Source organism: Oryctolagus cuniculus, chromosome 10 (genome assembly GCF_964237555.1).
Source record: "Oryctolagus cuniculus chromosome 10, mOryCun1.1, whole genome shotgun sequence".
Taxonomy (NCBI): Eukaryota; Metazoa; Chordata; class Mammalia; order Lagomorpha; family Leporidae; genus Oryctolagus; species Oryctolagus cuniculus.
The window spans coordinates 56,176,480-56,200,175 of record NC_091441.1 but is presented as its reverse complement, the minus strand read 5'-3'; the positions used below and the strand labels follow the sequence as shown (position 1 = coordinate 56,200,175).

The following is a 23,696-nucleotide window of genomic DNA, read 5'->3' as shown; positions in this document are numbered from 1 at the left end:
CAGGTGCTTGGGCCCTGCACCCCATGGGAGACCAGGAAAAGCACCTGGCTCCTGGCTCCTGCCATCGGATCAGCGCGGTGCGCTGGCCACAGCGCGCTGGCCGCGGCGGCCATTGGAGGGTGAACCAATGGCAAAAGGAAGACCTTTCTCTCTGTCTCTCTCTCTCTCACTGTCCACTCTGCCTGTCAAAAAAAATAAAAAAATAAAAAAAATAAAAAAAAAAGAAGTTGAGAATAAGGCCAAGTCTTGCCCTCAAGGAGTGCTGTTTAGTGAGGGAGTCTAACCTCCCATTAACCATTGGAGTTAGTAAATAGCCATTACAACACACTCTGATAAGAGCTGGTAGAGGTTCACAGCCAAGAGCTACTGGAGCTCAAGGAGAGAGGGCTTACCTCTGCCTACAGGAGTCTGTGCAGACGTGATGTCCTGGAGGTCTGTAAGAGTGGACAGCAGGGGAGGGGACATTCCAGCCGAAGAGAGCTAAACCACAGAAGACAAATAACAAGCCAAGCCAGCTAACAGACCTCACTCAGGAGAACCCAGAGGCCTCCAGGTGTAGCTCTGAACCATAGGGAAACACCTGTGAATTAGCATCTTTAAGGAGCTTGAGTCCTTCCAGGCTATCAATAGACAGAAATTTTAAAAGTTAGGAGCCTTTTCCTACCCACATCAAGGGTCTTCTTGTTTAGGGGCAAGCATAGGCCAGTAGGAGACTGCCTGCTATACCTTCAGGACAAAATAGATAGGGTGTTTAAGCTCCATAGGTCTTTAAGGTGTGTTTACAGGAGGTGTTATCTTGCATCTTGTGGCTGGACTGAGCCCACAGACTTGGGTGGTTTTGCTTGAAGTCCTACCCTTTATCAAGCTGCCATATCCACCAGTCCTGGATCTGTAGGTACTGGAGGAATCCCTCTTGCTTGAATTCCATATGTTTCAGGAAGTTCTTATCAAACATTGGCATACTTCAAATAAGCCTTGAAGAGATACATGGAACAGGAGGCCCTTTGGTCTTGTGGTATCTGCCTCTTAGAAAGTCTCACAGAGGGACTATCCTCTGTGCCACACACCAAAACATATTATGTTTTCAACCTATTTTTACCCTATCTTCTCTAAGATAATTTGAGGCTATTTACTGACATTCAGAAGGAAAATCTGACAAAAATACCTAAGATAGCAAAAGGAATAGGACCCTCCATGCACGTACAACTGGCAGGATAGAATATGGCTGTTGATCAATGAAACTAGTATATGTGTGTTTTTTTTTAAGCTAACTTCAGGAAGTAAAACATGTTACTGTAGTTTCTTCTTCTGATCTCTCACATGAAAAGAAAGCTGATCAGGAGGAACTTCATCAGAAAATGTTTGATCATTGCAGTTTTACAAAGGATACCGAGATGTTTTATAAACTCATCTATCTTCCCTGGCAGAGACAGAATGTTAACCCATTCCTTCTGTGGGGAACAGATAAAACCATTGCAATATTTTGCTTCATTTTCATCTATTTAATATAAGGATGGAATTTGAAGCATCCAAATGAATTCACTAAGATGGAGATATAAGGGTACTTCAAAAAGATCGTGGGAAATGGAACTAAAAGATAAGTTTATTTTGGTGCAAAAAAATTTTGAAATCCATTTTCATAATATGCATTTTCCTTGAACTTTTTTTGAAGACTTCTCATATTTGAGTGATTTGTTTAGCAGCTATCTAAGAGGACGTAGAACTTTATTGAACAGTTTTGATCCTAGTTGAGCTGAGCAAGTTTACCTTGTTGTACCTCTAAATGAAATATTAAGCTGTATACTTCTACTTCTACTGGGGCAGGCTATGGCACTTTACCCTATTTCTATGGAAATGTTGGTGACATTGTTGTGAGTCCTCTGCTGGTGAATTGTTACAAGATTCCACAGTTGGAAAACAAAGATTTGGAACAATTAGGGCTGACAGGCAGCCAACTCCTGAGTGTGGAAAATATGATTCTTCTGACAATACAGTATCTTGTGCGGTTGGGTAAGTTATTTTTGATAACCATTTGCTGGTGACTGTTTTTATTCTTTTTGTAGTATGTTTTTTCCTTATTTCTCACATTCATCCACCCATCTCCTATTTTCCTCCTTTCACATCTACTTTTTATTTTCCTTTACCCCATTCTCTTTGACTTTCCCCCTTTCCTTTCTTGCTTCTCTGGGTCCTAAAAAAGATGAAGTGCTCCACCTAGTGTCCAGTTTCATGATGTTTCTAAGGTCTCCAAAGTACTGCTTTTAGATTATACCATTGGCAGCCCTGCTTTGGGTGATCTGGCCAGACTACCATTCTGGAAGCACGGCTGTCATTTGGAGTACAAGTCATAGGCATTGTCTGAGACAGTTATTTTCCAGTTTTTCACTTAGCCTTTATGATTATGATTATGATTATTAAGCAAAAATATAGATAGACAGCACTCCCATCCACTGTTCCACTCCCTAAATGCCTGCAATGGTCAGGGCTGGATTGCAGCTAGGTTGAAGCCAGGTGTGGGTTAGGGCCGCAGCTGCAGCTGGAACCAGGAACTCAAAATGGGTCACCCACATGTGTGGCAGGAATCCAATTGCTTGAGTCATCACTGCTGCCTCCCATAATCTGTATTACCAGGAAGATGGAATCGGGAGCTGGAGCCAGGAATCAGACCCAGCACTCCAGTGGGGGATGCAGTGCCGTAGCTGGTGTCTTAACAGCTGGGCTAAATGCCCTCCTCCGCTTAGCCTTTTCATCTTGTTTATCTACTGTTCCTACTTCCATTTTTTCCCTTCTCCTACTGTACCCTTTGATGTGGTCCCTTCTTGCTTTCCTTCACTGAGGTAGTAACTGTGGACCTCCCTGGAAGGCTCCCTTGGCTTTAGGGTAAGAGGGACACATAGGTCATGAACCCTTCACTTCCTTTATTTGAAATACCCTCCTGAGCCCCTCAGTGGGTATATGCAAGTGCCCTGACAATACTGTAGTGGTTTGGCAGCATTTACATAGAAATGTCCTTTATTTTGCAAACTGCAGTAGGCCATCTACTATGCAACCTAATTATACACTCACTCCAGGACTTCAAGCCATTGAATAGTTTACTTAGAAAAATGTTAGAGATGCAAAATTACACCTGAAATTTTTGGTATGTATTCTCATGAAGTTTTTTAACGTTAGAAAATATTTCTGGTGTTAAATATGAAAACACCAAGCTAAACAGTGTTAAAAGCAATCAAAAGCTTCATCTTTCAGAGCATCGATTAGCAGCCTTGGCTAGTACTTTCAGTTCCCTGAGAGGCTGCCTTGATGTGAGCTCTGCCTTGACATCAGCTTTTGAAACTTTGAAGCTTTCAGATTTACCATGAAAACCACCTGAGATGGTGGTGTGCATGATCTTGAACTTGCCAGTCGTTCTTATTGATGGGTAATAAAATTACAAAAATCACTTTGGTCTACAACTCATTTGATATCATAATTTTAGTGGCTTCACACTGATGTTGGATTGTGTTCCAAGAGCTAAAACCAGCTTCTAGATAAACACAGAATCAGTAAAACAAGGCTTCATAGAGCAGTACAATCACAACAAACCAGGCCATGACTATACTAGTTTTTTCGATCATGACAATTTTTAAAAATGAAGTCCAAATTAATCGAGTGAATCAAAAGGTCAAAATACAACATCTTCCTTTGAATTACTAAAGGTTCTTATCTTAAAAAACAAAACAGGAAAATCTCAAAAAACAAGAAGAGTTTTTTCTTTTCTTTTCCACCTAAACTTTGTACATTGGGACTTCTCTGCCCTTCAACAATAAACCGTTCAAGAGTCCTCAGAAAAAATGTATGCCTCTGGAGGTTTTGAGAAGGCAGAAAGAGTATTTTCATGTAGGCCATATATTGTAGACAATTAACAAATAAATACGGACTGTTAAAGGACAGTTTTACTACGTTGGAGGCTGAGCTACTTGAAACAGAGAAGAAAAGTAAGATTCTTCCAAAGGAACAGGCCTCTCCACCAGTCTCTTTAAACACATTTTTCTGTTATTTCACAATCTGAAAATCTTTTGAAGTAGATAATGAAATCAGAAAATCCAGAGATTCTTGGAGGGCCCTGAGTCTGCAGGAACCATGCCTTTTCCTATTAGGGTAGCTCTATCTGAAAAACTATCAGAACTAATGCCTGGGCTAAACTGAGTTACTGGAGACAAGCACTTAAATGGAAAAAATACTATTATTAAGCTTGCAAAAAGTGGAGAAAAGGCTCCTGCAATTTAGCTGTGATGACTGAGGATGAAGAAGTGATGATCAGTGATTGGAAGCAAGGCATTTTACTCAAAGAGTCAAACCTCATTTAAACTTTAATGCATCTCCCCACTTCTCGATTCCTAATAGTGATTCAGTCAAAACTCCATAAAAGGGAGTCTTCAGACAACAGAGATCCTGTGAACTTGTTAGATAATTTTATTTTCCTAGAATGCCTTTATATTTGGAATTAATGATGCTTCCTAATACAACATGATACTTAATCCTGGTTTGGAGGGTCTTATGGATACAACTGTTAACTCTGTCTCTGAGCCTTTAGATTGTTGGTGAAAGACATTAGGGAGTTGGAGACAGTCAGGGCCACCTGCTCTTGAGCTGCCGTGTGTTCTGGTGGAAGAAAGATTTAAATAGATGACCACTTGGTGTTCATTTGACGTGGTCATTCCAGATCTATCCACTTTGAGTGTAGTGCCCACTACCATGATGCTAATTTGATAAAGCTGAATGAAGATTAGAAGTGATGATAAAGAAAAAGACATCTGCCTCCCCCTAGCAAGTAATCAGGAAAGACATGAGAAGCATAAATATAAGTATTTTAATTTTCTTACCTTTCTAATATGAGGATTAGAAAAATCTGTCAATGAGGAGTCCACTCTCCTACCTCTCCCTCGTCTCCAGCCAACCCTGGAAAAATTATAAAATGGCTTACTTGTTAAATGTACCACATTTTACTTAATTTTGTTTATCTTAAAAACATTACTAGCCAGCGCCGTGGTTCAATAGGCTAATCCTCCGCCTTGCGGCGCTGGCACACCGGCTTCTAGTCCCGGTCGGGGCACCGGATTCTGTCCCGGTTGCCCCTCTTCCAGGCTAGCTCTCTGCTGCGGCCCAGGAGTGCAGTGGAGGATGGCCCAAGTGCTTGGGCTCTGCACCCCATGGGAGACCTGGCTCCTGCCTTCAGATCAGTGCGGTGCGCTGGCCGCAGCGGCCATTGGAGGGTGAACCAACGGCAACGGAAGACCTTTCTCTCTGTCTCTCTCTCTCACTGTCTAACTCTGCCTGTCAAAAAAAAAAAAAAAAAAAAAAAAAAAAAAAAAAAAAAAAACACATTACTAAGCCGCTCATTTTCCAGAAATGATAGGCGGGTCAGGGAGGCCACTAAAAGCCGTTAGAGGAAGGGAAGATTTCTGATTCTCTCCAGGTGCTGCCTCCTTGTCCAGAAGTCCAGTCCCGTGTCCCCATGTTCTTTCCTAAGGGGCTTTTAGTCCTGGTTCTGAGTCTATTGCTTCTCCTGGGTCATGGAGTCCGTGTCTGTTTAGATGCCAGGATTTCAAAGCTGGGGTTCCCACAACAAAAGGAATGACTGACTACAGGGAATGAATGTATTGATTCCCATTGGTTTCCATTTAAGCTAAATGCAGAAACCTCAGTTTATTTGTGCTATTTGGATGTCATACATTGACTTGCTTATTTTGTTCTGAAGACTGGTTTCATTTCTAAAGAGAATAAGAAGCAAAATCCCCCAATTCCAGTAAAACTTAGCTCTAACCATAACTGGGGGTGAGGACCAAATGTCATATCAGTCCAGAATATGGAAAATAACTAGATTATAGAAGTGTTCTCTAACTGGGGAAGGTATGAGGCTGCTGAAATGTAAATTAGGACTGAAAGATAATTTCCCTGTTGGTGTTATTCATGAAATCAGATACAGAGGCAATGCATTATGAATAAAATGAGAAATGAAACCGTAAGTTCATTAATACTAGGTTGGCTTCTTGTTTCGTCAGGCATGAATCGCGTCATTATTGCCTCAATTAATACAAGCACTATGCCCCCTGCAATCTCCGAAGACACATAGTAGAAGTGATGCTCACTTAGTACATCTTCCTTTAAAGAGATCAGAAATAGAATAGAGGACAAGAGAAGCCTGTTTAAAAAAAAAAAAAAAATTGAAGTAGAAAGAGCCGGCATTGTGGTGTAGCAGGAAAAGTATCTCATGTGGGCACAGGTTGAAGTGCTAGCTTCTCCATTCCCAATCCAGCTCCTTGCTAATGTGCCTGGAAAACAGTGGGAGATGACCCAAGTGCTAGGGCCCTTGCCACCCCTGTGGAACACCACATGGAGTTCCTGGCTTCTGGTTTTGACCTGGTTCAACCTTGGCAGTTGCAGCCATTTGGGGAGTGAATCAGCAAATGGAAGATATTTCTCTTTTTTTTAATTAATTTATTTGAAAGTCATAATTACACAGGGAAAGAAGAAGAGGCAGAGAGAGAGAGGGCTTCCATCTGCTGGTTCACTCCCCCGATGGCCGCAACAGCCAGAGCTGCGCCGATCCAAAGCCAGGAGCCAGGAGCTTCTTCTGGGTCTCCCACATGGGTGCAGGGGCCCAAGGACTTGGGCCATCTTCTACTGCTTTCCAGGCCATAGCAGAGAGCTGGATTGGAAGTGGAGCAGCTGGGACTTGAACCGGCGTCCATATGGGATGCTGGCACTGCAGGCTGCGGCTTTACCCAGCCCCGAAGATATTTCTCCCTCCACCCCATCCCTGTCTCTCTGTCTCTCCCACTTTATCATTCTGCCTTTCAACTAAATAAAAATAAATATTTGTTTAAAAGTTGAAGCAGAAAGAGAAGAGAGAATGTGACTTCACAATGGGGAATGATTAATAGGTGATCGGTCCTTGGGGCCACTCAAACAAAGCTTATTTGCCAGTGGGAGGATGGTAGGCTACAGGTTGTGGGGGAGGGGGAGAAGGGGTTGCAAAATGATGATGAACTTAAAAATCGGCCTGCTATAGATTTATTGACTTGTGAATCCCACTTGCTGCTGCTCTGGCAAGGCCAGACCACATGATTTAGCAACTATTCCCCAGCCCCAAGAGAATGGTGTGGGTGTGTGCCTCTCCCTGTGATTTTTAAAATTCTAGCTGTAACTCTTTTCACTACAGGTCCTGATCAAATACCTCTGAGGGAAGAATTTGAGCAAATTATGCTGAAAGCTATGCAGGAATTTACTCTGAGAGAGCGAGCCCTGCAGCTCGGTGCTCAGTGTGTACCTGTGTCACCAGGACAGCTCCCCTGGCTTGCTAGATTGATTGCCAGTGTTTCTCAGGACTTGGTTCATGTGATCGTGACCCAGAACTCCTTGGCAGAGGGCATTTCAGAGACACTGAGGACTCTCAGCGAAATGAGACACTATCAAAGGCTACCGGATTATGTGGTGGCAATTTGTGCGTCAAAAATCAGAGGAAATGAATTTTGTGTTGTGGTGTTAGGTGAGTAACTGTTTAATCCATTCAATCACTTGTCCACCTGAAAGATATTAATTGGCTGTTTTAGGTATCCACATAATCAACTGGTAGTTATTTGTTCCAATTTGGATCCTTCCTCCTAATTTTAATTCTTTTTTTCCTCCTCAGATCAGAGTCTTATAGCTTTTGGTTTGGCTGGTGTCCCCGTCAGCTGGCTCTGGCAGCATTATTTCAAAGCTCATCCTAGTAACAGACACCTTTGTCTCATATTACTCCTGCCCTTAAAAGGCTCTGGAGATGTTACCAGCCTAGCATGTGGTAAAGCCAGTGCCACAGGTGGCCTAAGCCAGTTGAGATTTGCCAGAAAGTTAGCTCTGGTAGTCCCTCCTCCCTGAGGTGTCTGTTTAATGTTATGACATTGACTCCAAAGAAAAGCCTCGGAAAGTTGGTATAAAATGTGGGTTTTTTTTTTGTTGTTGTTGTTTTTAATCTGTGCTGATTCTCAATCAGGCGCTAAGCTGGGTAGCCAGGTGGGCTCAATGTTGCTTCTCCACTCTCTGAAGCAAACGGCACTAAGCCTCCTCACTTTGACAAGACCTGTCTGGTTGTCTTTCTGTACTGTGCATATTTTCACAGAAATTCATCAGACACCATGATACATTAATTTTGTTCATTTTCATTTGTAAAAACAACCACCTAAATTTATATTTCAAAGGCAACTACTCATTGTAACCATGAAAACACAATTTTATCAGGTTTTCCATGCTCTTTCCTTAGTTTGTAAACCCACACATATGTATGTTTTAAGCTACAAACACAAAGTATGCTTTTCCCCTTGATCATAAACATTATCTGTTTCTGTCTGTGTTCTTCAAATTGACATGTCAAAGGCTGCCTCTTTTGATGTAGCATGGGTTTCTTAACCAAGACCCCTATGGTTACGCACTTTGTCTCCAGCTGTTGCATTATAAATAAAATTCCTGTGAACATCTGTTCTCCTGACGAGTCCTCTCTTCTCCCCTCTGTGCTACAGGTCAGCATCAGTCCCGGGCTCTGGCAGAGAGCATGCTCACCACAAGTGAGTTTTTGAAAGAAATTAGTTATGAGCTCATCACAGGAAAGGTCAGTTTCCTGGCCTCACATTTCAAAACCACGTCATTAGGTGAGTGGTTGTAAAACTCAGCGGCCGTGCCAGTCCCTAGCTGCGTGACTGAGTTTAAATCTTAGCCTGTCAAGGATGCAAGTGCGGAGTGTGAGCCTGAAAGCTGATCTTCCGTTTGGAGTGGTTCATCCTGAGTATTTTGTTACTAACACCACAGGAAGCAGCAGGGATTCCAGAGAAAGGCACCTCGGTGCTAGAAGCGAAGCCTCAGCTCTGCCGCCTTGCTGAGTGACCTCGGGTGAATCTCTGTCCCCTGGGTCTCAGTGTTCTGATAACATCATGTGCAGATAGAATAATTCCATTCTACCTGCTTTTGACTATTATGGAGGTCAAAAGAGAAACAGTGTGGCCGGCGCCGTGGCTCACTAGGCTAATCCTCTGCCTTGCGGCGCCGGCACACCGGGTTCTAGTCCTGGTCGGGGCACCGGATTCTGTCCCGGTTGCCCCTCTTCCAGGCCAGCTCTCTGCTGTGGCCAGGGAGTGCAGTAGAGGATGGCCCAAGTGCTTGGGCCCTGCACCCCATGGGAGACCAGGATAAGTACCTGGCTCCTGCCATCGGATCAGCGCGGTGCGCCGGCCACAGCACGCTGGCCGCAGCGGCCATTGGAGGGTGAACCAACGGCAAAGGAAGACCTTTCTCTCTGTTTCTCTCTCTCACTGTCCACTCTGCCTGTCAAAAAAAAAAAAAAAGAGAGAGAAACAGTGTGTGAATGCATGTCACTTGAAAACAATACCAATGTAAGGGAGCCAGCGCTGTAGCGTAGCGGGTAAAGCTGCCGCCTGCAGTGCCGGCATCTCATATGGGCACCAGTTCAAGTCCCGACTGCTCCACTTCCAATCCAGCTCTCTGCTTTGGCCTGGGAAAGCAGTGGAAGATGGCCAAAGTCCTTGGGCCTCTGCACTTGTGTAGGAGACCAGGAAGAAGCTCCTGGCTCCTGGCTTCAGATCAATGAAGCTCCGGCTGTTGTGGCCATCTTGGGAGTGAACCAGCAGATGGAAGATCTCTCTCTCTCTCTCTCTCTCTCTCTCTCTCTCTGCCTCTGCCTATCTGCAACTCTCCCTTTCAAATAAATAAATAAATCTTTAAAAAAAATACCAATGTGGGTAGCTCTTGCCATCAACACTGCCACAACAATGACCAAATATAAACTCTGGCATGAATTGCTGGCTGACCCACAAACTTGATGAGAACCCAGCCTGACCACAAAACTCAGAGACTAATGAAAGCAATAACATGTCATTCCTTGTAACTTTCCTATCTCTATTTTGGAATAGGTGATGACCTGGACATGTTGCTGGAAAAAATGCAGCAAAGAAGAGGAGACAGTGTGGTTACCCCCTTCAATGGAGACCTTCATGAATGTGTGTCCCCTCGAGAGGCTGCTGCTATGATCCCCACACAAAACCTGGGTAATGTCACCCCAGACAAAGAGGGGGAGATCTGTTGTTAGGACAGCTGTTGTAGAAGCAAAGTCACTCTGAGAGTTCTGAGGATTCTTTGGTGGGCTTTTCCTCATTGTCCACATGATAGATTTTATCTGAATTTTTAAAAATGCCTTACCACATCACCCAGATCAAAGGTCTGGTTCTTGGTAAAAATCTGGTTCTTAAGATTAAAGTCTAAGTGAAAAGTAATGGCCTATTTTTTTTTCCTTCAAAAATTCCAGGGTTCATGCCGACACCGCAGTTCACTAGGCTAATCCTCCACCTGCGGCGCTGGCACCCTGGGTTCTAGTCCCGGTTGGGGAGCCAGATTCTGTCTCAGTTGCTCCTCTTCCAGTCCAGCTCTCTGCTGTGGCCCGGGAAGGCAATGGAGGATGGCCCAAGTGCTTGGGCCCTGCACCCGCATGGGAGATCAGGAGAAGCACCTGGCTCCTGGCTTTGGATCAGCGCAGCGTGCCGGCCACAACGCGCCAGCCGCAACACGCCAGCCATAGCGGCCACTTGGGGGGTGGGGGGAACCAATGGAAAAAGGAAGACCTTCTCTCTGTCTCTCTCTCTGTGTCTGTCTAACTCTGCCTGTCAAAAAAAAAAAAAAAAAAATCCAGGGTTCTCGGTCCATTTTCCTTAATTCCCCCGTGGTGCCCAGAGTTGCTGGGGCTGTTTGCAGGTTTCAGAGGACTGCCTGAAAGAGTTTAGGCTGCAGGGTGTGGAAGGGTCCCTGGCTACCTTTCCTTCACTCGTTCTCTGACTTGTAAAACAGGCACAATCTCAGGGAGAGTAAGGCCTTCCGGGCAGATGGAGCAGCAGCACTGACACATCATCTCCCCTACAAGTCAGGGGCCCAAACAGGAACTGAGGGCTGAGGATGAGGAGCTCGGTCATTGAGTTGGATTCCTTTGGATTCAGATTCCTTCCCAGCTCACTGATTGACAGACACAGCATGGGAGAGGAGGGAAGAAGGACAGGAGAGAGTCTTGATGGGAAACAGACCCACATAAGCTGCTGCTGCTGACCATTTGGCTGTACTTGATAGGAATGCAGCATTTATATATGAGGATTTCCGGGTAATAGTAGCATGGCTTGGCATCAGCTCTGTCATGAAAACAAATGCAGGCCGGCGCCGTGGCTCACTAGGCTAATCCTCCGCCTTGCGGCGCCGGCACACCGGGTTCTAGTCCTGGTCGGGGCACCGGATTCTGTCCCGGTTGCTCCTCTTCCAGGCCAGCTCTCTGCTGTGGCCAGGGAGTGCAGTGGAGGATGGCCCAAGTGCTTGGGCCCTGCACCCCATGGGAGACCAGGAGAAGCACCTGGCTCCTGCCATCGGATCAGCGCAGTGCACTGGCCGCGGCGGCCATTGGAGGATGAACCAATGGCAAAAGGAAGACCTTTCTCTCTGTCTCTCTCTCTCTCACTGTCCACTCTGCCTGTCAAAAAAAAAAAAAAATGCAAACACAGGCTATAACGTATTTTGACTTCTGGAGAGTATTTGGTAATTCAGTGACCATCCAGATGATCTGAAATGTGTTATGTTCATGGTATTTTAAAAATTCTCAGAATACTTACAGATTCCCAAGTACATAGTCTTGGCTCCATTTGGAAAATGTTGTTGAAAGATGTTTTTGTGTTGCCTCAAACTTCAAAACTTGCTAAGTTAGATTCTACAGGCTTACAAATAGAAATTGTTGTTAGTCCTCAGCCATTCAACTTGTGAAATGATACAAAACTTAACTAGAGCAGACAACAGACTTATTTTCATTGGTGATCTTTGTAGATCAAAACCTATTTGGGTTACTGTTGAAAACTGCAGCTTTGGGCTTTCCCAGTGAGTTTTTTCAGCCGGTAGGGCATGTCTTTGCCTTGGCTGCATTGCAATTTGATTTTAGAAAATATTAATTAGCAGAGGTTAGTTAGGCCCTTGGAAATCTGTTTCAAACTGCCACATGTGTTCCCACTAAAAAGCTGTCCTTTAAACTAGGATATGGCCATTGCCTGCTCAGGTGTTACACTGACAAGCTTGTTTCTTTCATGGTGTGTGTATACGTGCACACACATATATGAGATTGATTGCTTGATTATATTTGCAGTAAAGGCTACTGACCTGCTTAGAGTATCCGGCAGTGTTTTCGTAATGCATCATCTACTGGTGGCCAGCTAGCTATGTCATGAGTCAGGCCTCTCCAGACGGTCCAGGCGTCAGTACTGGATTAGACCACAACCACCTAGACCTGTCAGGTCACAAGCGCTGGCAAAGTCCAGTCAAGTAGGATGAAAGGTGAGGGACACGTCTCCGTGACAACATGAGGTAGAGCTCAGGAGACTATCTCAGACGCAGTTACCACTGACTTGCGGAAGAGGAAATGTTTACCATGGTGTAATCCGGAAGAACTCAGACTCAGCACAATTGCAGCTACAGCGTCAGCATCACCTCTTCCCCTGGACAGGTCTGGGCTCAAGACTGACCTGTGCTGATGTTCCTGAAAACCTGGAAACTCGCCCCCTGCCAGAGATGAGTCCCGGCTCCCACTGCACAAGGGTGTGGTCAACCTCCACCGCTGCTGTTCAGGAAAGGGGTGTCGTATGGGGCATTTGTGATACAAGCAATCCATTTTTAAATGACACATTTGTTAAACTGCAGCACCCACTAGTGAGCACATCTCAGCAGCATTTTTCAGGGGAAATTGGCCAATCTATTAAAACTCAGTAGAAAGTAAAAAGAGCAAGTGAGGATTCTTGGTGATAGAGTATCACTTTAGCGTATGTGTCACATGCCCCCAAATGGACTGATAACAGCCATCAGGGAGAGAAATTAATTGTATTTTTATGACTTTTTTATTTTAGATTTAGATAATGAAACCTTCCAAATTTATCAACCACAGCTTACAGTTGCCAGAAAACTTTTATCCCAGGTGTGTGCTATTGCGGACAGTGGCAGCCAGAGCCTGGACCTCGGTCACTTCAGCAAAGTGGACTTCATCATCATTGTCCCGAGATCGGAGGTTCTGGTGCAGCAAACTCTTCAAAGAGTTCGACAATCAGGTGAGAGGACCCAACCGACAGCTAGCCCTAGATTCCCTCTGGCTCATCCTTTGTCTTAATCTAGCTTATAGGACAAGTGAAATTCTCTTCACTAATAAAAAGCAGAAATCGAAAGAAAAGAAGGAAGGGAGGGAGGAAGGGAAGAAGAAAAAGAGAGAGAGAGAGAGAGAGAAATCAATTATAAGCACTTAAGCACTTTAAATGTTATTTAGAATTTACCCGTAAGTTTACTCTCAAAGTACTCTGACCTATTTCCCTCCAAGGTCAAGGATAAAAGGATGTGCATGTTTGCGAACCACAGTTAAGTCCACGATGTAATCCATGGACTGGAATCTGTCATTCATTTATGAAAAGACATTTTCATGCAGTGATGGACTCTGTACCACCTGACCGACTTCTAGCTCAGATAGACCACATTTTCATGGGTGGATTTTTGGACATTTACCATATTAGCAGCATATTTTCGACCTCAAAACCAGAGCACCATCCTGCATGTCAACAATGAGAAGGCTCACTGAAAAAATACAAGGTTAGAATTATTCCTAAGAACTTTAAAAGTATAGAGGAAATTCTTGCCCCAGAAAAATGCTAAAAGGAAAGAAAATAAAAATTTTATAAGTGTGGTAAATAATGCCCTTTTAAAAAATAAAATTTGCTTGGGATTACAAGAAGCTATGAGGAATTTAGAAAATTGCAACAACTTGGGTGGGCATTGTGGCAGAGTGGGTTAAGGCTCTGCTTGGAATATCCACATCCCATATTGGAGTGCCTGGGGTTGAGTTCTGCCTCCACTTCCAATCCAGCTCCCTGATAGTGTGCACTGCGGGAGGCAGCAAATGATGGCTCAAATACTTGGGTCCCCCACCATTCATGTTGGAGACCCAGATGGAGTTTCTGGTACCCGGCTTCAGCCTGGCCTAGCCCCAGCTGTTCCAGGCATTTAGGGAGTGAACCAGCAGATGGAAATTTGGATGTGTGTGGTCTCTCTCTCTTTCTCTCAAATACGTAGAAATAAACTTTTTAAAAAAAAATTACATCTGGCTTTGGCATACATATTGAAATTTTTGCTTTAAAAATCACTTTTATATTAAAAAGTAACCATTTTACTTCAGAAAAAGCATGATTAGAGTAGTCTTTATTTTGAGAACTGCAAGAAACAAAGAAAAACTTAAATATTTATAATCCTGCCATTCAAGGATAACCACTGTTAAAATTCTGGTACTAACAAATGATTTAATACCTGGTATTACTGCTCTCTTCTTGCCTGTGTTGGTTTTTCACTTGACATTATTGAATACACATTTTTCCATGTCATGAAAAGCATAATTTTAATGATTGTGTACTATTCTACATCATAATTATGCCAAAACTTATTTGTTTTGATATTTAAATATTTTCATTTTCTTGGAATACACACCAATTGAAAGAAGAAGACAGCTTATATGCATGTTATGAAACAAAGAAGAGGAATTGTCCAGGGCAGAGTAAATACTTAGCAGGAGATCACCCATTAAAAAACCCCTTAACAGGGATCAGTGCTGTGGAGTAGTGGATAAAGCTGCTGCCTGCAGTGCCAGCATCCCATACGGGCGCCAGTTTGAATCCCGGCTGTTCCACTTCCGATACAGCTCCCTGCCAATGTGCCTAGGAAAGCAGTGGAAGATGGTCCAAGTGCTTGGGCCCCTGCACCCATGTAGGAGACCCAGAAGAAGCTCCTGGCTTCTCATCAGGCCAAGCTCTGGCCGTTGCAGCCATTTGGGGATGGAAGACTCTCTCTCTCTCTCTCTCTCTCTCTCTCTCTGCTTCATCCCTCTGTAACTGTCTTTCAAATAAATAAATAAATCTTTAACCCCCCCCAAAAAAAAACCTCTTAACAAGCCTATTAAAAGCTAAAAGATTCTTGAGAATTCATCTGACAGTTTTCTCATGTTTCACTGTGTGAGTGGAGGAGATTGGTTTGCCTGAGGTCCTGGAGGACAGACAAGGGCTGTTTTTTCCTAATATGCCAAGTGCCCATTCAGTGCCTCTCCTGGCCTGGCACTAGCAGGTGCTCCACTGATGGAGGGCTGGGGGTGGGAGGTGGGGTGGGGATACCTCTCTGCTTGCTGGGTCCCATTCGCCTCCTTAAAGAAAGCATTTCAGCAGCCAGGCTGCCAGGAAAAGCACCAGGCAGGGATAAGCTGCCAGGCACGCAGAAAGGGTATGTCCTTGGCAGCCCATGTGTGCCTGAAAGTAACAGGATGAAAATAGAAACTGTCACATTGTTGCAGACCCAGCACTAATGTGGAGCATATAATACAGGAACTCACATTCTAATTAAGAAAGGAAGGAAGGGAGGGAGGGGGGAAAAAGGAAAAGAAAACATTATGGAAAGAACTTGAATATTAAAAAGGAAATGGGTGACACCTTTAAGTTGGCTCACCATGGACTTGTGACTTCTGGAGTCATCAGTACAGAAGGAGCATTTTTAGATGGTAGGAAATGCTATTGTTTTAGTGTCGTTTAGAAAAAATCTGAAGTTGTAAGACAATTCTAATTCATATTCTGTAAATTAGAACACCAGGGTATTCTCTCTGTCTCTGATACAGTCCAAAGGCAAATGACCTTTTGGTTAAGGTGGGAAGGAAGAACACGGGGAGTATTAGTGGTGGTACTTTTTATCTTCCTGTTTTTAATGTGGTATAAATGGGAACTCCCAGCAGATGGGAGCAGGTCTGGCAGTCTCCAGGCAAAGTTCTTAATCATGCTCAGGGGAATAAGACAAGTTTGGCATTTCAACACATGTGTTCTTATAAAAGATCTGTAGAGATATGGACATGAGGAAGTTTTAAGCAAGTGGTAGCAATGAGGAGAAGTAAAAAGAGAGGAAGGTGTTCTCATTTTCTTCATATTCTTGCTTTGTCTCATCAAGCTCACACCCCCTTATTGGCCACCTACAGAAAAAAAAAATACTTATTGGGCAGTGACCAAGGCACCAGGAAACAGGATCCCTAGAAAAGTCCTCCATCCTGGGGTGGAAGAAACACCAGAGATGTGTTTGTGCAAACAGAATTGAAAGTATCCATCATTTCCAGCTGGATGACTAGTCAGTATCCACTCTGGGATCAGAAGTTCCTCATCCTCAAACACCCCAGCCCCCACTCTTCTGCCTCTAGTCGCACTGTGGACTCTGGTGGACCCTGGGCCCATCAGTTCCAGTGTTCACAGTTTCAGACCACAGACCCCTTTGCTGCATACTGAAGATGCCGGATACCGTGGTTCCTGAATTAGATCTCTTTCCCATTCTCTGCACACTGGCTGTGGCACACCCCATTCTACTCATTCAAACCTCACACGTCATTCTTCTTGCTTTTCCTCAAATTCTGACTTATTTGAGAGACAGAGAGGCAGAAAGAGCCCCCATCCACTGACTGACCAAATGGTCACGCTGGCCATGGCTTGGCCAGGATGAAGCTGGGAGCCCAGAACTCAATTTAGATCTCCCATGCAGGTGACAGGAACCCAGTTACTTGAGCTGTCACTGCTACCTCCCAGGTTCTACATTAGCAAGAACTGGAATCAGGAGTCACAGCTGGGGCTCAAACCCAGGTACTGTGATATGGGGTATGTCATAACAGCTAGGCTAAATACCCACCCCTCATCCTCTCTTGCCAAATGATGATGCTCCCTATTTCTCCCCTCCCCACTCAAAGAAAAAACCCCCAAAACATCAGATACAAACATCTTGCATTTTGGGGCAAGTGTGTGACACAGTGGTCAAATCTGCACTTGGGACACCATAGCCCGTATCGGCATGCCTGGGTCAAGTCCCATCGACTCTGCTTCTTATCCAGGTTTCTCCAATGCACTTCATGAGGGGCATTAGATGCTGGCCCAAATATCTGCATTCCTGTTCTCCATGTGGAAGACCTGGATTGAGTTTTACACTCCTGGCTTTGGCCTGGTCCAGTCCTGGGTGTTTGGGGGAACTAATCTGTGAATGCCTTTCAAATAAAATAAATATAAACAAATTTAACATTTTTAAAGTAAGATTTAATATTTAGGTAGACATAGCCCTTAATCTTTTGGTAGCATTATTGGTAGCCCAGTTGGGCCCTGCCGACACTAATTTTTTGTTGTAGAGTTGGAAAAAAGGTGACACTTTATTCCTCCTGTCCAACTGAAACTTTTTTTTTAGATTTATTTATTTATTTAGTAAGATAGAGTTATAGACAGAGAGAGAGATATCTTCTATCTGCTAGCTCACTCTCCAAATGCCCGCAATGGCTGGAGCTAAGCTGATCCGAAGCCAGGAGCCTGGAGCTTCTTCCGGGTCTCCCACATGGGTGCAGGGGCCCAAGCACTGGGGTCATCTTCCACTGCTCTCCCAGGCATGTTAGCAGGAAAGTAGATCTGAAGTGGAGCAGCCAGGACTCCCTAGCATCCATAGAGGATGCCACCACTGCAGGTTGCAGATTCACCTGCCACGCTATTGCACTGAAATTTCTAACTAAAATTTTCTATTTTTTGGCCAACATCCAGTCTCCTCAGCTCCCAAACCCCTGCTTATTTCTTGATTGGATATTCAACCTAAAAACAAAAAACACAAAGCAAAGACAATTAGTGAAACTCAAAAAAGTGCAGGCTGTGTATAAGAGACCATTATTACGATGTCAGTCATTTTGTAAGATAACAGTGCCATGTGGTTATGGAGAAGAATGCCTTTGCTCTTCTGCCACACGTGTTGAAGAATTCAGGGATGAGATATTACGATATAGGTTACTTGTTTCAAATTATTTAGCAGTAAATTAAAGCATAATAATAAGAAAAGGCAAGCATAGCAGAATTTTAGCAATTGGTTATTCTGACTGAAGAGTATACACAAATATTGCACTAGCTCAATTTCTGTTGTATTCAAAATAGAAAGTAAATGGGGGAGCCGGCGCCATGGTTCACTTGGTTAATCCTCCACCTGCGGCACCAGCATCCCATATGGGCGCCGGGTTCTACTCCCAGTTGCTCCTCTTCCAGTCCAGCTCTCTGCTGCGGCCCAGGAAGGCAGTGGAGGATGGCCCAAGTGCTTGGGCACCTGTACCTGCATGGGAGACCAGGAAGAAGCACTTGGCTCTTGGCTTTGGATCAGCGCAGCTCCAGCCATAGCGGCCATTTTGGGAGTGAACCAATGGAAGGAAGACCTTTCTCTCTTTCTCTCTCTCTCACTGTCTAACTCTACCTGTCAAATAATAATAATAATAATAATAATGTAAATGGGAAATAGTTGCTGTTCATTGATATGTCCATCAGATGAAATTTAGTATAGTTGTCATTTTTTTGTTTCTAAAATATGGGTGCTTAAGAAACATTAATTATCAAAAAAAAAAAACCCACAACATTTATAAAAGATACTAAAAAAAAGGCTGGCGCCGCGGCTCACTAGGCTAATCCTCCGCCTTGCGGCGCTGGCACACCGGGTTCTAGTCCCGGTTGGGGCGCCAGATTCTGTCCCGGTTGCCCCTCTTCCAGTCCAGCTCTCTGCTGTGGCCAGGGAGTGCAGTGGAGCATGGCCCAGGTGCTTGGGCCCTGCACCCCATGGGAGACCAGGAAAAGCACCTGGCTCCTGGCTCCTGCCACCGGATCAGTGCGGTGCGCCGGCCGCAGCGACCATTGGAGGGTGAACCAACGGCAAAGGAAGACCTTTCTCTCTGTCTCTCTCTCTCACTGTCCACTCTGCCTGTCAAAAAAAATAAAAAATAAATAAATAAATAAATAAAAAATAAAAAAAAGATACTAAAAAAAAATCACAACCAAATGACCTCCATTACCACCAAAATAAGGAACACTCTGATGTTAATGTTGCTTCTTCAAAGATAGCCATATCCTGAATTTGGGGTCTATCATGGCTTGCTGGTATTTGTAGTTTTACCATAATGCCTTAACTCCTAAATAGCGTATCATTTAATTTCTTATACTTGATACTTTTTGGTAAATGCCATGCATTATGTATTCTGTGATTCACTCTTTGTGCTCAGCATTATGTCCTGGGAATCAGTCCTGGTGTGTGAAGCTGTACTTCATTTCGTTTCACTGTATTTCAGTATTCGCCATATGGAATATACCTATCACACATTTTTAAACAAGTCATTTCTACTGTCGGACATGTGGATGTTTCTAGTTTTTTACTCTTTCAAACTGTGCTGGTTGGTACATGTAAAAATTTCTCTGTTGATGTATAGGTTGTGTACATTTCCAACTTTACCAAATAAGGGGACATTTTTATACAAAGTCATATTTAAATTTCACCCACAATGCATGTGCTTCAGTTGAAAATAGTTGATAGGGGCATGTTTCTTTAAAAATTTTTTGCCTTAAAATAATTTTAGACAAAAAGAAAAGTCACAAAAATAGCACAAGGAATCCAAAAATGAAATGAACAACTACATTTATAATAGCATTAAGGCCGGCACCGCAGCTCACTAGGCTAATCCTCCGCTTTGTGGCACCGGCACACCAGGTTCTAGTCCTGGTCGGGGCGCCAGATTCTGTCCCGGTTGCCCCTCTTCCAGGCCAGCTCTCTGCTGTGGCCAGGGAGTGCAGTGGAGGATGGCCCAAGTGCTTGGGCCCTGCACCCCATGGAGACCAGGATAAGTACCTGGCTCCTGCCATCGGATCAGCACAGTGCATCGGCCACAGCGTGCCAGCTGCGGCAGCCATTGGAGGGTGAACCAAAGGCAAAGGAAGACCTTTCTCTCTGTCTCTCTCTCTCACTGTCCACTCTGCCTGTCAAAAAAAAATAAAAAATAAAAAATAAAAAAATAATAGCATTAAAAGAATAAAACAATAATTTGACAAAAATGTGTAAAGCTTATAATAAAATTATAAAACACTGTTGGAAAAAACTAAAGAAGGGGCCAGTATTGTGGCACAGCAGGTTAAGCTGCTGCCTGCAACATGGCACCCATATGAATGCCTGTTCGAATCCTGGCTGCTCCTCTTCCAATCCAGCTCCCTGCTAATGCACCTGGGAAAGCAACAGAAGATGGAGAAAGTGCTTGGGCCCCTACTCTCACGTAGGAGACCCAGATGAGGCTCCCGGTTTCAGCCTGACCCATGCAGGGAATAAATCAGCAGATGGAAGTTCTCACTTCCTCTTTCTTTGTTAACACTGCCTTTCAAAAAAAAAAGACATTAAGACATTAAAGAAGACCTAAATAATTGAAAAGATATCCATATTCATGGATTTGAATACATTAATTTAAAAAAAAATTTTTTGTGTTTATTTGACAGGTAGAGTTATAGACAGTGAGAGAGAGACAGAGAGAAAGGTCTTCCTTCCATTGGTTTACTCCCCAATGAGTAGAATTGGGAATCTAAAAGTAAACTCTCCTATTTACAGTTAATTGAATTTTTTTATTTTTAAAAGATTTGTTTTATTTATTTGAAAGGCAGAGTTACAAAGAATGAGAGAGAGACAGAGACAGGTCTTCCATCTGCTGGTTCACTCCCCAAATGGCAGCAACAGGTGGGCCAGGCTGAAGACCAGGAGCCTGGATCCATCCAGGTATCCCATGTAGGTGGCAGGGGTGCAAGTAGTTGGGCCGCCTTCTGCTACTTTCCCAGCTGCATTAGCAGGGAGCTGGATTGGAAGTGAAACAGCTGGGACTCAAACTGGCATTCATACGAGATGCTGGCATCACAGGCAGTGGCTTAACCCACTGCACCACAATGCCAGCGCCAGTTCACTGAATTTCAACAAGTTGCCAAGATAATTTAATCGAGAAAGAATAGTCTTTTCAATGAATAGTGCTAGGATAATTGGATATCCACATGCAATACCATGAAGTTGGCTTCCCTACCTTGCATACGAAAAACAGAATGGATCAAAGAACTAAATATGAGAGCTAAAACTATAAAAGTACTTGAAGAAAACAGTTGTGGCCAGCGCCGCGGCTCAATAGGCTAATCCTCTACCTAGCGGCGCTGGCACACAGGGTTCTAGTCCTGGTAGGGGCGCCAGATTCTTTCCCGGTTGCCCCTCTTCCAGGCCAGCTCTCTGCTGTGGCCAAGGAAGGCAGTGGAGGATGGCCCAAGTGCTAGGGCTCTGCACCCCATGGGAGACCAGGAGAAGCACCTGGCTCCTGCCTTCAAATCAGCGTGGTGCGCTGGCCGCAGCATGCCAGCCGTGGCGGCCATTGGAGGGTGAACCAACGGCAAAAAGGAAGACCTTTGTCTCTGTCTCTCTCTCTCTCTCTCTCTCACTATCCACTCTGCCTGTCCAAAAAAAAAAAAAAAAGTTGTAAATCTTTGTGACTTTGAATTAATCATTAATTAATGATTTCTTAGATGGGACACTGAAAGTATAAATTTTATAAATAAACTGAACATCATCAAAATTAAAAACATTTGTGCATTGAAAGATACCATCAAGAAGTGAAAAGACAGCCCACAGAATAGGAGAAACTATTTGAAAATCATATATCTGATAAAGGACTATGTTTATAATATATAAAGACCTATCACAACTCAATAATAAATAGACAAATAGTGTAATTAAGATACAGGTGAAGGATTTGAATAGGCATTTATCCAGAGAAGGTGAATGAATCGGCAATAAGCACATGAGAAAAAATGCCTAACGTCATTAGCCATTGGAGAAATGAAAATCAAAATCACAATGAAATACTACTATACACTACTACAGTGGCTATAATAAAAAGAGAAAAGCAATGTTTGAATATGTGGAGAAGCTGGAACCCCATACACTGCTGGATGGAACAAATGTGAAATCATACAGCCACGTTAGAAAACAGACTGGTTCAGCGGTTAAACAGAGTTAACATGTGATCCAACAGCATGAAATGAGAGGGAAGTATAAACATACTCATATGACCACACAAAACCCAAACACAAATGTTCGTAACAGTATTATTCATAATAGCTCCCAAAGTGAAAACAACCTAAGTGTCCACTAACTGATGAGTGTGTAAGTAAAATGTGGTGTACCCATTCTAAGGAATATTAGCAATGAAGAGCAATGGAGTATTGGTGCCTGCTACAGCATGAACAAAACTTGAAAACAGTATTCCAACTGAATGAAGCCAATCACAAGACTGCGTATTTTGTGGTTCCACTTATATGAAATGTCCAGAATTAGTTAAGCTATAGAGACACAAAGTAAATTGGTGATTGTCAAGGGATGAGGATTGAGGGGTATGGGATTATTATTAAAGGATATGGGATTTCATTCACAGGTGATGAAAGAGTTCTAACATTGATTGTAGTGGTGGTTGTGGAACTGTTACTATGATAAAAGTCATAAAATTGTACATTATAGGTGTGCAAATTACATGTGAATACATATTTATCTCAATAAAGCTGTTAAAATAGTAGAGTTTACTATATCCTTCACCGAGCTTCTCTTCAAGTTAACAGCTAGCATAACCATAGTATAACTATCAAAGCAGAAAAATCAGTGCTGAAATAATACTGTTAACTATGGAAGATCCCACTAGTCTTTCCCTTAATGTCATTTTCTTTTTTTTTTTTTTTTTTTTTTTTTTTTTTTTTTTTTTTTGACAGGCAGAGTGGACAGTGAGAGAGAGAGACAGAGAGAGAAAGGTCTTCCTTTGCCGTTGGTTCACCCTCCAATGGCCGCCGCTGCAGCCGGCACACCGCGCTGATCCTGGCAGGAGCCAGGAGCCAGGTGCTTTTCCTGGTCTCCCATGGGGTGCAGGGCCCAAGCACCTGGGCCATCCTCCACTGCACTCCCTGGCCATAGCAGAGAGCTGGCCTGGAAGAGGGGCAACCGGGACAGAATCCGGCGCCCCAACCGGGACTAGAACCCGGTGTGCCGGCGCCGCAAGGTGGAGGATTAGCCTATTGAGCCACGGCGCCGGCTTAATGTCATTTTCTTGTTCCAGTTTCCAGTCCAGGATCACACATTGCATTCAGCTGTGTCTTTCACCTGCTCCAAGGTGCAACATTTCTTCAGCTGTACCTTGTTTCTCATGGCCTTAAGTGAATACTTGCCAACTGTTTAGTGTAACGCTTCTCAATTTAGGAATGTCTGACATTTCCTCGTGATCAGGTTGGGGTTGTGTGTTTTGAGCCAAAAAACCACAGATGTGGTATCATACCCTAGGTGCACAATGTTGGGAAGCACGGGATGTTGCTGTGTTTTATCTTTGGTACCGTAAGCTTTAATCATGATTAAGGTGTGTCTGCAGGCTTCTCTTTTGTAAAGCTACAAATCTTTTCTTTGTAATTGAAAAATATTTTTGTGAAAATAGTTCAAGACAATGCTAATATAATGTTTATCCTCTCATTTTCAACCACTAATTTTAACATCCATCAGTGAGTCTTGCCTGCAATTTACTGTTATATTTGCGTAATGGTAATTTTGCATTTTTATCATTTTCCCTATTTTACTAATAGGAGCTTGTTACTTGAAATCTGTAAGAAAAAGCTGTTCCTCTTCCTTCATTTATATTGTTATTGTTCATGTGTATTTCATTCTACAGGTTATTTCCACTGCTATCATTTATTTTGTTTTCCATTTTTGGCCACTGGCGTCTA

The 23,696-nt window shown here is 43.5% G+C and overlaps 1 protein-coding gene and 1 long non-coding RNA gene across 4 annotated transcripts in view; one reads left to right on the top strand and one right to left on the bottom strand.

Annotated features, from left to right (window-relative positions):
- The window catches only part of LOC108177133 (uncharacterized), a 39,900-nt gene extending 27,295 nt beyond the window's left edge, over positions 1 to 12,605 (bottom strand). The window contains exons 1-3 of the long non-coding RNA XR_011379407.1: positions 12,208 to 12,605; positions 11,673 to 11,774; positions 4,863 to 4,938 (exon numbers count right to left, since the gene is read on the bottom strand). This is a non-coding gene — a long non-coding RNA (uncharacterized lncRNA). The remainder of the gene's footprint in view (positions 1 to 4,862; positions 4,939 to 11,672; positions 11,775 to 12,207) is intronic.
- Positions 1 to 23,696, top strand: part of GREB1L (GREB1 like retinoic acid receptor coactivator) — a 288,635-nt gene that overhangs the window by 207,465 nt on the left and 57,474 nt on the right. For all 3 annotated transcript variants that reach the window (XM_051852064.2, XM_051852063.2, XM_051852060.2), the window contains 5 exons: positions 1,825 to 2,010; positions 7,202 to 7,528; positions 8,538 to 8,666; positions 9,942 to 10,076; positions 12,948 to 13,145. In XM_051852064.2, coding sequence (XP_051708024.1) covers positions 1,825 to 2,010; positions 7,202 to 7,528; positions 8,538 to 8,666; positions 9,942 to 10,076; positions 12,948 to 13,145 — 975 coding nt within the window. The remainder of the gene's footprint in view (positions 1 to 1,824; positions 2,011 to 7,201; positions 7,529 to 8,537; positions 8,667 to 9,941; positions 10,077 to 12,947; positions 13,146 to 23,696) is intronic.